This window comes from Harmonia axyridis, chromosome 6, assembly GCF_914767665.1.
Source record: "Harmonia axyridis chromosome 6, icHarAxyr1.1, whole genome shotgun sequence".
NCBI classification, from domain to species: Eukaryota; Metazoa; Arthropoda; class Insecta; order Coleoptera; family Coccinellidae; genus Harmonia; species Harmonia axyridis.
The window spans coordinates 34,694,195-34,707,313 of NC_059506.1; the positions used below are offsets into that span (position 1 = coordinate 34,694,195).

The 13,119-nt window shown below is 36.5% G+C and overlaps 1 protein-coding gene across 1 annotated transcript in view; it reads left to right on the forward strand.

Moving 5' to 3' along the window:
- LOC123682086 overlaps positions 1 to 13,119 on the forward strand; it is a 39,247-nt gene that overhangs the window by 21,476 nt on the left and 4,652 nt on the right. The window contains exons 2-3 of the mRNA XM_045620482.1: positions 10,525 to 10,709; positions 11,248 to 11,605. Coding sequence (XP_045476438.1) covers positions 10,525 to 10,709; positions 11,248 to 11,605 — 543 coding nt within the window. The remainder of the gene's footprint in view (positions 1 to 10,524; positions 10,710 to 11,247; positions 11,606 to 13,119) is intronic.

Below are 13,119 nucleotides of genomic sequence, written 5' to 3' on the forward strand. Positions count from 1 at the left end.
GCCACCAATTCTGCATCTTCGAAAACCTTCTCTCACTTCACTTCACTTCTTCCACTAATAGCGGCCTCACTATAGGTATCGAGAGCATTCGATGAGTCTCAAATGCATATTTCTTCATATTGAAGCAGAAAATTAAAACCTCCCAAAAATGACGAAAATTTGGCTCGTAAGCTGACATGTTTAATTGAGAATAACTTTATGATGCAGACACAAATCGACTAATTTTTCGATGGCGTTATGTTTACAAATACCTAAGCTTATTGTATGACATCTACGATCTATTTATTTCGACTATCACTTACTGCTACATACATGTATTGCAAAACGGCGGAAGCAATGTTATACACCTAATATTTTTTTTATGTTATGTAGGTTATATCATTTGATCATGGAGAGATATAAGCTTCGACAACTTTCAGAAATTGTTTCATCGAAATATTCAAAATCGCTGCTCATTTGTGAATAGTGATAGAAATTTGAGAAGAATTCATAGATGACATTATTCAGTTAGGAATTCAGATGTATAGGTATAATTTCTAGCGAAGCTCTACCTTAAAAAATAGAAAAAGTTGATGAAATCTTGTGGTTAGATCATTTTCAAAATTTTTTTCTGGAGGATCTGTCGAATAGTTTTTGAGTTGTCGAAATATTAATCATTGGTACAATTGTTTTCGAAACTTTTCTTGATGAAGCTTCATATGGAATTTTTACCTACCTCTTCAACTTCAATATTGTACTCACACCTATCTCTGTCATAAAGTACGAAGAGTTCTGTAGAGCCATTTGGTTTCAAGTGTCGGTAAAAGGGTCCATTGAGGTACTCAAGTTGTAAATTCTAAGTGCATCCATAAAAATAAGTCAACTAGCAATTGAACCATCAAAAATTAGTCTCGCCTGACTTTGAGTCATCCTCAAATATTGGTCGATAATGACACAAAAGAAGGAATTAGAACAGAGACACCGCCGATAGCGGTGAGCTATCTATAGCTATAGATATATAGATATATATAGATATAGCTCTGAGCTATAGATGAGCTGTTATAAAAAGTTGACATAAATTTTATCGGTATATTATTTTTGGGACAGCGTGATGTGGGCTTTATGAGAAGCCGCCACATTATGTTTGCTTTAAGAATACAAATACAACATTTTCACAAATATTTTGTATACCATTTTCAAATAAATGTCCTGTGTATCACGGAGACAAATAAAGGAAATATTTCAAGTAACGTATGTCTCGAATGTTTTGGCACAAATTTCTCCATGCAGTTTTGAAGGGAAAACGCGTTTTTACAGCAATTTTTCAGAACAAGTTTAATTGAAGGTATTATAAACAAAAAAATGACTATGACAATGACTCTGTTAATAGCAAAATGAATGCTAAAGCACGACAACTTCTAGGTATTCGATTACTGATTTGGCGTATATTTTGGACAGTTCTTTCTCTTGGGATATTCTACACCTCTTCACCTCAGTTCTCTGGAAATTATATCCTTGGAAAGGCCGCAACACCTTAATATACTTTTCGATTTTATTTTAGGTACTTTAGATTTACTGATTTGCTCTATGTTCACTAAACATTATAGATCTTCAACGTTTTGAGAGATTTAGGTATGTTGAACCTTACATTTTGCTATTGTACGATGTATCGTTTGATTTTCAAAGAGACAAACTATTCAGCTTTAGGCATCTGCCCAACTAAATTATAAACTTTTCTTTAAGCTTCAGTTTATAAGCCATTACTTTGTAATTACTTGTAATTAAAATGACAAATCATTGAACGACTGTGCCTTTCCAAGACGACTCGACAGTAGAATTTTTGAAATTTGTTCATACATTTGAAATTTGCGCCAAAACGTTTGAGACATAGGTTAAACATCTGTATGTTGTGAGGGAATATTGAAAGGGAATTCAAAGAATAACATTAGTAACCCCACAGCCAAAAGAAACTTATTCTTTTTCAGATATTAATCTGTCATAATGTATTGAGACAAATAACAAGCCATTACTTATTGGTCAGTCCTTGTACCTTTATCGCCAATATACGAAGGGCATTCAAAAATCAAATCTTCCGAAGTCATTACCGCAAATCCTGCTCATTTCGAATCGACGCTATAAAAACCTTCATCACTTTCTCTTTCGGCATTGAAGATGAAGAAAACACGCCTTACTTCGCTGCTCAACGACTGGCTTCATCGGATCCGTTTTAAATATTGAATGATATCCACGGTTGAGATAATCGTGGGAGTGGACCGTTAAGCTCGATTGGGAAAGCAGCGCTCTTTATTGCCGACTTGAGAGGATTATTCGGACAGGTGAACACGATATCGCGAAGTAGGCTTGGATCTTTTGTTTAATTTCGATGGCCTTTGAAGTTCTGCTATGACTAGAGTAATTTTAAAGCTTTATAGTCAATCGGACGATTAAACCATGTTCCTTATCTATACGATGTGTCAATACATATTGTATATACAGGGTGTTCCACAAATGATATAATACGGTTAAGCTCTGAAATATTCTGAATTTTTCCGAAACACTATTAAATTATTTGGAAATACACAGGGTGAATCAAAAGAGAGCAAATGACCAAACATATCATTTCTTATAAAGCAATCTGTTTTTTTTCCAATTTTCAGATTGCATGAAATAAATGAACCAAAGTATGTTCGAAGATTCATATACTCAAAACTTGAGGTTTTTGAGATAATTCGATTTTTTATGAATTGAAGGGTATTTGGGAAAGCCTGATGACTTCAAAGTTAATGAATTCATTCAAATAAAATTTTGAAAGTGAATCTTAGAAGAACAGATGAAAGTACTGACTTTTTGATAATCACTGAGAACTCTATTGGGTGTTCGAAACGAGAGAATTCATTCAAACGTCAGGCTTATTCCAAATGACATACCCTGTATTTCATTTATTTATTGGGTAGCACATTTCATTATCTTCCGAAAATTCTCTATCAAATGAAAAAATAAAATATGGGATGTGCCATTTGGAATAACACCAATATTAATGTTTGAATAAGTCAACATGGAATCATTTTAACCACTCAGTAGAGTTTTCGATGATTATCAAAACGTCAGTGTTGACCTTCATTCTTCTAGTACCCACTCTCAAAATCTCATTCAAATAAATTCATTCATTTCGAAGTTGTAAGGTTTCTTCAAAGTAAATAATAAATGAAGTTATGAATTATATTGACTCTAATTATCAACAGTGAAATATAAATTATTATCTGTTGCATCGATGCATCTGATTTATTATTATTATTGATTAAGCAGAGTTTTCTATAATATTTTCCTCGATTCTTGACTCCCTTATTTGTGACAGAATCTGCATTCAGGTTTAGTGACGTAAAGTCTGACCCGAGGGGGTAATCACTCCGTGAAAAAATTACATCGATTTCGGAAATCATGATGATTTCCGAGGATTTCGGGCGATTTCGCACGATTTCGAAGGATTTCGGGGGATTTCGCACGATTTCGAAGGATTTCGGGCGATTTCGGGCGATTTCGGAGGATTTCGAGCGATTTCGGAGGATTTCGGGTGATTTCGGATGATCAGAAATGATTTCTTGGTACTGGTAATTATATAATTTAGAAAATTATTAATTTCAATATTTATTTATTGAAAGGAAAAACCAAGCGAGTAATCACTCAAAAAGTGAAAAAGTTACATCGACTTCGGAAATCATGGTGATTTCAAGGGATTTCGAATGATTTTTGCGAGAAACTTTTTATTACTTGAAAATATTGGAGGTATGAAAAAAGACTTTATCATCACCATTACTGAAAGGTGACAAGCTCATTTTTTTTTAATGATTCCTAAAAATGTTGAAATTTTATATATAAATATTCCTAACAAAAACAGATACATTCTATAAAAAATATAAGGAAATCCTTCTATCCTGAGTTAAGCAGTCTTTTTGATTTTGTAATCGACATTTACATATTTGGTTACGTTAGTCATACGCTAGTCGGCCGTTTTCGAGAAAAATCAACTTTTATATTGAATAACATGGTCTTTGCTGTTAAACTTTTTTTGAAACGTCAAAAACTACAGGTTAACAATTCAAAATTATTTTCTGAACAACTGAACAATCGAACTCGTGAACAATGCTTACTGAAGCTGGTTTCTGTACGATAAAAGGTTCCGAAAATATTCGCAAAAAACGATTTTTTTCATTTTCAACAACCTGTATCTCGAAAATGGTGCATTTTTGAGGGTAAGTTAATAAAAACTATTTTTCATATTTTTGTCGAGCTATCACATCCTCAAGTCCTGCGCATATATTATGGAACACCCTGTATATCTTGTGAAAGGGGGGTGCTATAAGAAAACTTGAAAAAATTTAACTTTAACACCCTGTATCTCGAAAACAAAGCGTTTACGGGCCTATATTTATGGACCATTTTTTCCTAAAATGATTCAAGAAATCTGTCATTTTCGTTTGAACCTCCAATTAAAGAACACTCTGTATTGATATGTCTCGAAATTCATCATCAATATTTCAAGGAAAAAAGTAGACCTCGAAGTAGACTATGTCCATAAACACATGTCAGCAAATATTTCGATACCACTGAGATGCTAGCTGAGATGTATATCGAGATGTTCGTTACCGATATACAGATAATTTCATTCTCGCTTTCATTAAAACTCAAGTTCCGTTAGATTTTTTATTTTTCAGGTAATATGTAAGGAAACCTGCAATCAAGATCATAAACAGAATTCAATAAATAAATGATTCCCAATAACCTTCACAGAAAGGCAAAAATTACAGGGAACAAGAAATGTATAAAAAAAAAATTATTTTGTATTTCAGAATCCCCAGCAGCGCACCACAAAAAAGTTCAGTGGACGAAAAAAACTTTCCCTTCCTATGCACGTTATCGAAATCCTCGTCGAAATCACTCGGCAAACTGGATGTAAATCCTAAAACGCATGCTCGAATGTATGCTAGCTTTTAAATAAAATATCTTTGAAACTATTCAAAACAGAATGAAATCTTCAACGCTCTGTATATTGGTGACGAAACTCGGTAACAGAAATTGCGACTTATTTTGACCTGAAGAATATAGGTAACCCCAAAAATCTTATTTCTGAATTTTGAAAAACTCTGTATATAAAGTATGGAAATACCCTGCGAACTATTTGCTCGACATTCGTATTTGTGAATTTCATTTTTGATACAGGCAATCATTTGATGCATTAGTTCTATTTAATCGATAGACTCATTTGAAATGAGGAATTTTCAATACTTATTTTATCATTAATTCACACACTTTTTCTGAAAAAGTACTTTATTCACTCGAAAATCGCGGTAAAACTATAACCTGACTTGAATATAAAATACTGGGTATAACGAACGTAGAGCATCGATAGCACGCACGCGCGAGATGGAATAGGTCAGTGCCTATGCTGTGCGCACACTCCATTGATTGCGAGAAATGTGATTTCGACGGCGCGGCGATTGCGAGATTTTGACAGCGATTGCGAGATTTCGACAGCGATTGCGGGATTTCGGTAGCGATTTCGGGATTTCGACAGCGATTTCGTGATTTCGGTAGCGATTTCGGGATTTCGGAGATGATTTCGTGATTTCGGTGGCGATTTCGGGATTTCGGATGATGATTTCGGGATTTCGTGTTTCAGAATTACATCGATTTCGGAAGTGGTTACCCCCTCGGTCTGACCTTAAGAAATTTTTGAAGTTTGCTTTGTTGCTGTGTGGATCCTTTTACTTTTTGTTGGTGTAGCCTTCAGTTTGTCACTCCAAATAAGATTGTTGTTGCACACTTATATTTGCTAATATCAGATCCATGTTCGATATTATGCAGTATTTATTTCATCATGGAATATACATATAGCTTTGCAAATGTGTGAATTGGTCTTGGTAGATTGGTTTCTCTCATAGAGTAATAAACATAGATCAAGGGAGTATACTCAATTTTTACATGTCCCCAACATAGTTAGATTACGTTGTCGGATTGTGATATATTTTCAAATCCACAATTTTACTATATCGTTATGAATGTATATTATATTGAATGACATATTTATTTGAGTGATTCCCGATTGAATATGCAAATTTGAATATTTGGAATCCGATATTTTTCCTAATTGTCGAATTTATAATAAGCAGAATATTTATTATTTTCTGTATCTACCTGCTGAAATCCAAGGTTTGGCAACTTTTGCTCTCCTAGTGTCATCCGTTGTTTCACGTCGTTTGGCGCGCTGGAAGGTTGTTTTCTGAATTTCTGATATATTTAGGTATTTATTTCAATATATTTTGAGTGAATATGAAACGTTGATTCACTATAGAACATAAGAAGTGCGTTCTTTGTGGAGAAACTCGTGAATTGTGTGAAATATCATATCACTGATATGTTTTCATTTCCGCGCGCTTCCTGTCAAATTTGATAGTTCATGTTGGGGACGAAATTTGCTTACTGAAAATGACTTATGCTCCCTCTATCTATGTTTATTACTCTAAGGTTTCTCTCAAAATATAAAAATGAAAGCTCTTATTGGTGAACTCTGTACTAGTATCAGAATAGAGAAGAGTCGATTACTAATTCAAGTTCTGTAAAAGGTCCAGGGGATAGAACCATGTAATTCAATAACTGAAAGTCGAAGCCAAGTGACGCACAAGTGCTCAAACAATCCCCATTTAGACTAACGCATGTTAACTCATAAATCATTCCCCTTTGTATGCAATGTTGGAAATCTCAAATGATGCACTTTCCTAGCCCCAGCCTCCATCTTAACGATCAATAACCTCTCACTTTCACTGTCAAAGCAATTAATATCATTTGCTTGAAAAATATATAATCTCTTTCTCACATTAAATTTCACACTATGTATAATTGAACGTTGATGATGTTGAGATAACTATGATTACCTGTCTCCTGGAGATAATCTGCATATCGAAGAAGGTGAAATTTTCACGTGACCCTCTATACCTCTTGTATTTTTGTTGATGATGTCGATCGGAGAGCAACTTTCGTAGTAGATGATCAAGTTAGTTGCTGATTCGAAAGTGGAATCGATTTCCTAGTTTATTCTGTGATCGTGGACCAGATTAAGTTATATTGTTAGTGGTTTTGAGGCGAAACACACCTACATGCTCGATTGATGTTGATTCAAGGTCACGAAAAAAGCGAACAAGAATTAAATTGTGTACAGCAGATAGTAACAAGTGTCAAGAAATCACAACTTACGGAGTTTCTTGAGATTTTCTCAGTCGTTTAGTTAGCCAATGATGAAATAATCAGTGGCCCCTGCCATATACACCTCCATAATGGAGTATGGTGACTTTGACGTTTATGTTCGGAGCGGTGCCGTTCTTTCAAGAATTGCTTAGTATTCAACGCCATCTCTCGAGCTAGTAAAGAGCCACCACAATGCCATTTATGTACTTTGATTACAGTGCTTCATTTTGTCAGTTCATCTCAATGAAGGGTCTCTCTTGAATTTAGTATGGCAAATGGAATAAACTGAGCTGAAACGTTGAGAATGTTATATCATCCTTAGGCCTAGTTACACCGTTCAAAAAAATAAACATTGATTAACTAATCAATGTTTAGGCTCAACCTATGTTTATAATTCATGTTTTCAACGCTTCAAGAACGGTGATTTTTACGTCGAAGATCAGCATGGCGGTGGAAGAAAGAAGGTTTTCGAAGAAGCAGAATTGGAGGCATTACTTGATCAAGACTCGTGTCAAACGCAACAAGAATTGACAGGATTATTGGGAGTGACGCAACAAGCCATTTCAAAACGCCTGAAAGTCATAGGAATGATTCAGAAGCAAGGAAAGGGATGCCGTAAGAGTTGAAGCCGAGATATGTTGAACGGCGTTTGTGTGCTTTTGAATAGCGCTTGCAATGTAAAGACGGAAGGGATTTCTGAATACCATTGTGACTGGAGACGAAAAATGGGTTCATTACGATAACCCCAGACGCAGAAAATCATGGGGATATCCCGGACATGCTTCCACGTCGATGGCCAAACCGAATATTCACGGTTCCAAGGTCATGCTCAGTATTTTGTGCAACCAGCTCGGCGTAGTGTATTATGAATTGTTGAAACCGACTTGAACAATCACAGGCGATCGTTATCGCACGCAATTAATGCGTTCGAGCCGAGCATTGAAAGACAAACGGCCGCAATACAACGAGAGACATCATTAAGTGATATTACAGCATGACAATGCTCGACCCCATGTTGCGAAAGTGGTCAAGACATACTTGGAAACGTTGAAATGGGAAATCCTACCCCACCCGCCGTATTCTGCAGACGTTGCTCCCTCGGACTATCACTTGTTTCGGTCAATGGCACATGGCCTGGCTGATTAGCACTTCCGGTCTTATGAAGAAGTAAAAATTAGATTGATTCGTGGATCGCCTCAAAAGATGATCAGTTTTTTCAACGCGGGATTCGTACTCAGTCCGAAAAATGGGAGAAAGTAGTGGCCAGCGATGGACAATACTTTGAATCATAAATGTTTTATAAATTTTTCACAATAAAGCCTTGAATTTCGGAAAAAAACAACGGAAGCAAAGTTGTACACCTATGTATTTCACATTTCATAATACTCTTCGAAAAACTTGCACAAAAAGTTTCAAAAACACTCCCAGCTACAGGGTGTTCCCATTTTATGCTCACTTAAGGTACAATTCACACATAATTACTTAAAATACCATCGAAATCTTATGCGTTATCCAAACGCTCATAAAACATACCGCGTTTTCGATCAAGATCAATCTAACTAACAGCTTCGTGACTCATAGGCCTTCTTCGATATCACAAGGAACGAAAAGAAAAAAAAAAGAACGGACGCTATCTTGTCGTGGCTCTCTACCTGAGGCCCAAGAATGGGATTTAGTTCTCACGCCTGTCGACATGAGTCTTTAGAATCCTTCCTTCGTGCAGGAGTCGCTGAACCAAGCGTACGTAGGTACGTAGGTCCGAAATCATTCGTTGACCATATTAAGGCCACGAGAGATGGAGCCTCTGGACATATATTCGATGCACTTCTCATGAATCATAAATATATAGATGGATTAGGGGTTCGCGAAAAAATGTTCGTGCTGTATAAAAAATTCGGGTTTAATTGGCGAGATTCGTTTTTGGAGTTTTTGAAATGGAAATTGTAGGTTTGGTTGGGTCAGTGGCGTAGGTAGAGACTAAGGGGGCTTATGTCTTAAGGGGGGGCAAGTTACTTTTAGATGTTTGGGTTCAATTGGAGACATTCGTTTTTGTATTTTTTTAAATGGAAATTGTAGGTTTGGTGGGGTCAGTGGCGTAGGTAGTGACCAAGGGGGGGCGTATGTGTTAAGGGGGGTCAACATACTTACAGGTGATTGACTTAATTTGGGTTTAATTGGGGATATTCGTTTTTGTATTTTTTTAATGGATATTGTGGGTTTAGTAGGGTCAGTGGCGTAGGGGGGGACGAGAGGGGACGCGTGACTTAAGGGGGGTCAAGTTACTTGCAGGTTATTGGCTTAATTTGGATTTAATTGGATATATTCGTTTTTGTATTCTTGAAATGGAGATTGTTGACTTGGTGGGGTCAGTGGCTTAGGTAGTGATGAGAGGGCGTACGTCTTAAGGGACAGTCAAGTTACTTTCAGATGATTGGCTTAATTTGGGTTTAATTGGCGAGATTCGTTTTTGTATTTTTGAAATGGAAATTGTTGGCTTGGTTGGGTCAGTGGCGTATGGGGTCGTATCTGCCAAGGGGGGTCAAGTTACATATGACTGAGTAGTGTTTGAAGATCTTGACATTATTTTCGCGCTTTACTGTGCTTGTCAATCTTTTCAGGTGTTTAATATTTGTTTTCAGTTTTTATGTTATTCTTCTAAATTCTGCGTTTTAATAAAAAATCCTCTAAAAATCCTGACTAGATGGAAATTCATTATCAAATAAAAAAAAAAACAAAATCATTTCTACAAATATTTTAATGTTAACAACAATTGTTTCGCCAAAATTGAGGCTTCCTTAGGTGAATTTTACATTTTGAATGATGCAAAACAGAGCTTGTAGACGAACTTATACAGGGTGTTCCTGAATTCGAGATACAAAGGAAAATGAGAGACTTCCTGGATAATTTTAAGGAAAAAAGTCCTATAAACATGGACTCGCAAACGCTTTGTTTCGAAATAAAGAGTGTTTTTTGTATTCTCACTTTTTTACCAATTTTTCGAATCTTTATTAATCTTCACTACAAATTGGGTTAATAAGTACCAACATTTATAATCGACTCATTAATCACAGCTTACTAACTGAATCTTTATAATAATTTGGATTTTCCTGAGGATTACTAGAGAATTGTTTGAAATTTTTTTCTAGAAATCGGTGGTAGATACGACAAAACAACGAAAAACCAAAAAGTGTAGTACTGGACCAAAGTTTCTTTTCACATAATACTCTTGCCATCATTTTGTTTTTATAATACCTTGCAAATTAATCTCATTGTTGATTATCCATTCTGACTGTGTTGTTTTTACAGAGATCACTTTTCTGAAGAAACCCCAAAAAGTTGCTGTGGCGTGTTGACTTGGAAACCTGGATCTCTAAAATGGCTGCTAGCATCAGTGGCATTAGTAGCAGTAGGCTGTGTTTTAGTAGGAACTGCTTTGGGCACCATGAGGCCTGCTGGCAGAGACCATTTTACGATAGCTTTGTTGATGATCGGTAAGTTCTCAATAAAAATTACTTCTTATTCTTGCACAACTTGGGTAAAAAAACAATATTATCGATCTTTGAAAATAGAATATAGATTGGTGGTGTATTTTCTAGAGCTGGATAAGCCTATAAAGATTTACTCGAATATCTGGAAGAGAGAAAGAAAACAAATATAGAGTTTGATCAAATACTTCCTCTTAGCTTGCTAGTAAAGGAATTCCAGAGAAATTCACTCAGAGAAAACACTCCAATAAGTTTTTCTCTGACAGAATACCGTTGATGCCTTAGAAAATTCTAGCATGCACCGTAGATCTATCTACCTAGCTCAACTTTAATCATATGCTGTCAATAAAGGCATTCGTTCTTGAGAATGCCTAAACCCTTATAGCTAATATGAACGTTGCAACTACCAAGGCTAGCTCAAGAAGAAGAGTCTTTACCAGATCTTCGGTTCTACTTCTTTAAGAACATGAAGTTCATAATCCCCTTCACCATAATGCGTCTAAAAAGCTTCTTGTATCCCTATTTCAACAAACATCACTTCCAGGAATTGGAATAGTATTAGTGACAATTAGTGGAATAGCCTGGCGACTAGCATCACAGAACGCAACATCATGCAGGACCATGCTAGGAATAGGATCTTTGGAATCTGTGGACGTCTGTACGAGGAGGTTCGTCCCAAGGCTACCACCAACCTATGGTCGACCTCACCATCCTTACGCTGCTATGATGTACCCTGAGTTCCAATACAGGCCACCTCCCCCTACTTATCAGGCTTCGATGCAAGAATATAGGTTGAGGTTGCTGCTGATAGATAGAGGAGGCACACCGCAGATACAGTCTGGTGCTCAGAACGCTGTGGCTCCACCACCCACCTACAGGAGTCATTCTGGGAGTTTGATAAGGTAAATATAGATTGTTGATTCTCTTCCTCTTCATCAGACATTGTTCATCCACTCCTACACAGGTTTTCTTCATTTTATCTATTCTGATCTGTTCCTTACTAACCGATGATACCCATTTCCAACCTGAGTCTTGATTGTGGATTAGGTAAGATTAAGAGTAGCTATTGTTCATTCACTCCTAGATAGGCTTTCTTCAAATTTCTCTTATTTGGTCTGTCCTGTACTACTCAGGCCATCGAAGACTTTTGGTTATATGCTTTCAGTTCCTAGTATGACCTGACTGTCCTTTTAAGATACTCCTCAACACACATATAGGGTGTTTTTTTCGAGGTATATAACTTTAAGTTGGCATTAGTGTTCAAGATGGCGACCGATTTAACAGCTGTCAAGTGATTTATTCTCAGTTTGGTTTGGGAATTCATCATGAATAGACACACGCCTGAACAACGCTTGCAAATAATGCAATTTTATTTCGAAAATAATGATTCTGTGCGGAATACGTATCGCGCATTACGTCCATTTTATTTTGTTTGGCGATGAAGCGCACTTCTGGTTGAATGGCTACGTCAACAAACAAAACTGCCGCATTTGGAGTGAAGCTAATCCTCAAGTGTATGTCGAAACACCATTACATCCAGAAAAACTGACTGTTTGGTGCGCTTTATGAGCTGGTGGAATAATTGGTCCGTACTTCTTCAAAAACGATGATGGCCAGAACGTTACAGTCAAAGGTGATCGGTATAGAGCGATGAATACTAACTTTTTCATTCATGAATTGAACAATCATGATGTCCAGGAGCTGTGGTTCCAAAAAGACGGCGCAACATGTCACACAGCTCGTGCCACAATCGATTTATTGAAAGACACGTTTGGTGACCACCTAATTTCACGTTTTGGACCTGTGAATTGGCCTCCAAGATCTTGTGATTTAACACTGCTAGACTACTTTCTGAGGGGCTATATAAAGTCATTGGTCTATGCGGATAAGCCACAAACCCTTGACTATTTGGAAGACAACATTCGCCGTGTTATTGCCGATATACGACCACAAAAATTGGAAAAAGTCATCGAAAATTGGACGTCCAGATTGGACTACATCCGAGCCAGCCGTGGCGGTCATATGCCAGAAATCATATTTAAAATGTTATGCCACAAGATGATCTTGCGGATAAATAAAATTCATGTCAATCGAATAATCCATCGTTGTTTTATTGCAATTTAAAGTACTATAGCTCTAAAAAAAACACCCTTTACATGTGTAGCTAAGGTTTCTGTCTGCAAGATAGAGGGTCCTTAGCTAGAGGCATCAGATATTGTCAAGAAATGTTATATTGTTGTAGACCAAATACGATTCTTTTGACGACTTTGACACAATTCAAACTCCTTTCCTGGATACGTTCTTCAAATGAGCATGATTCAAATGTTACCATTCAGCCATCACCTGCAGAAAACGTAATTCGAATAGGATAACTTTAACCCTTTTCCTGAAATTATCATTATTTGCTTGTTGACGA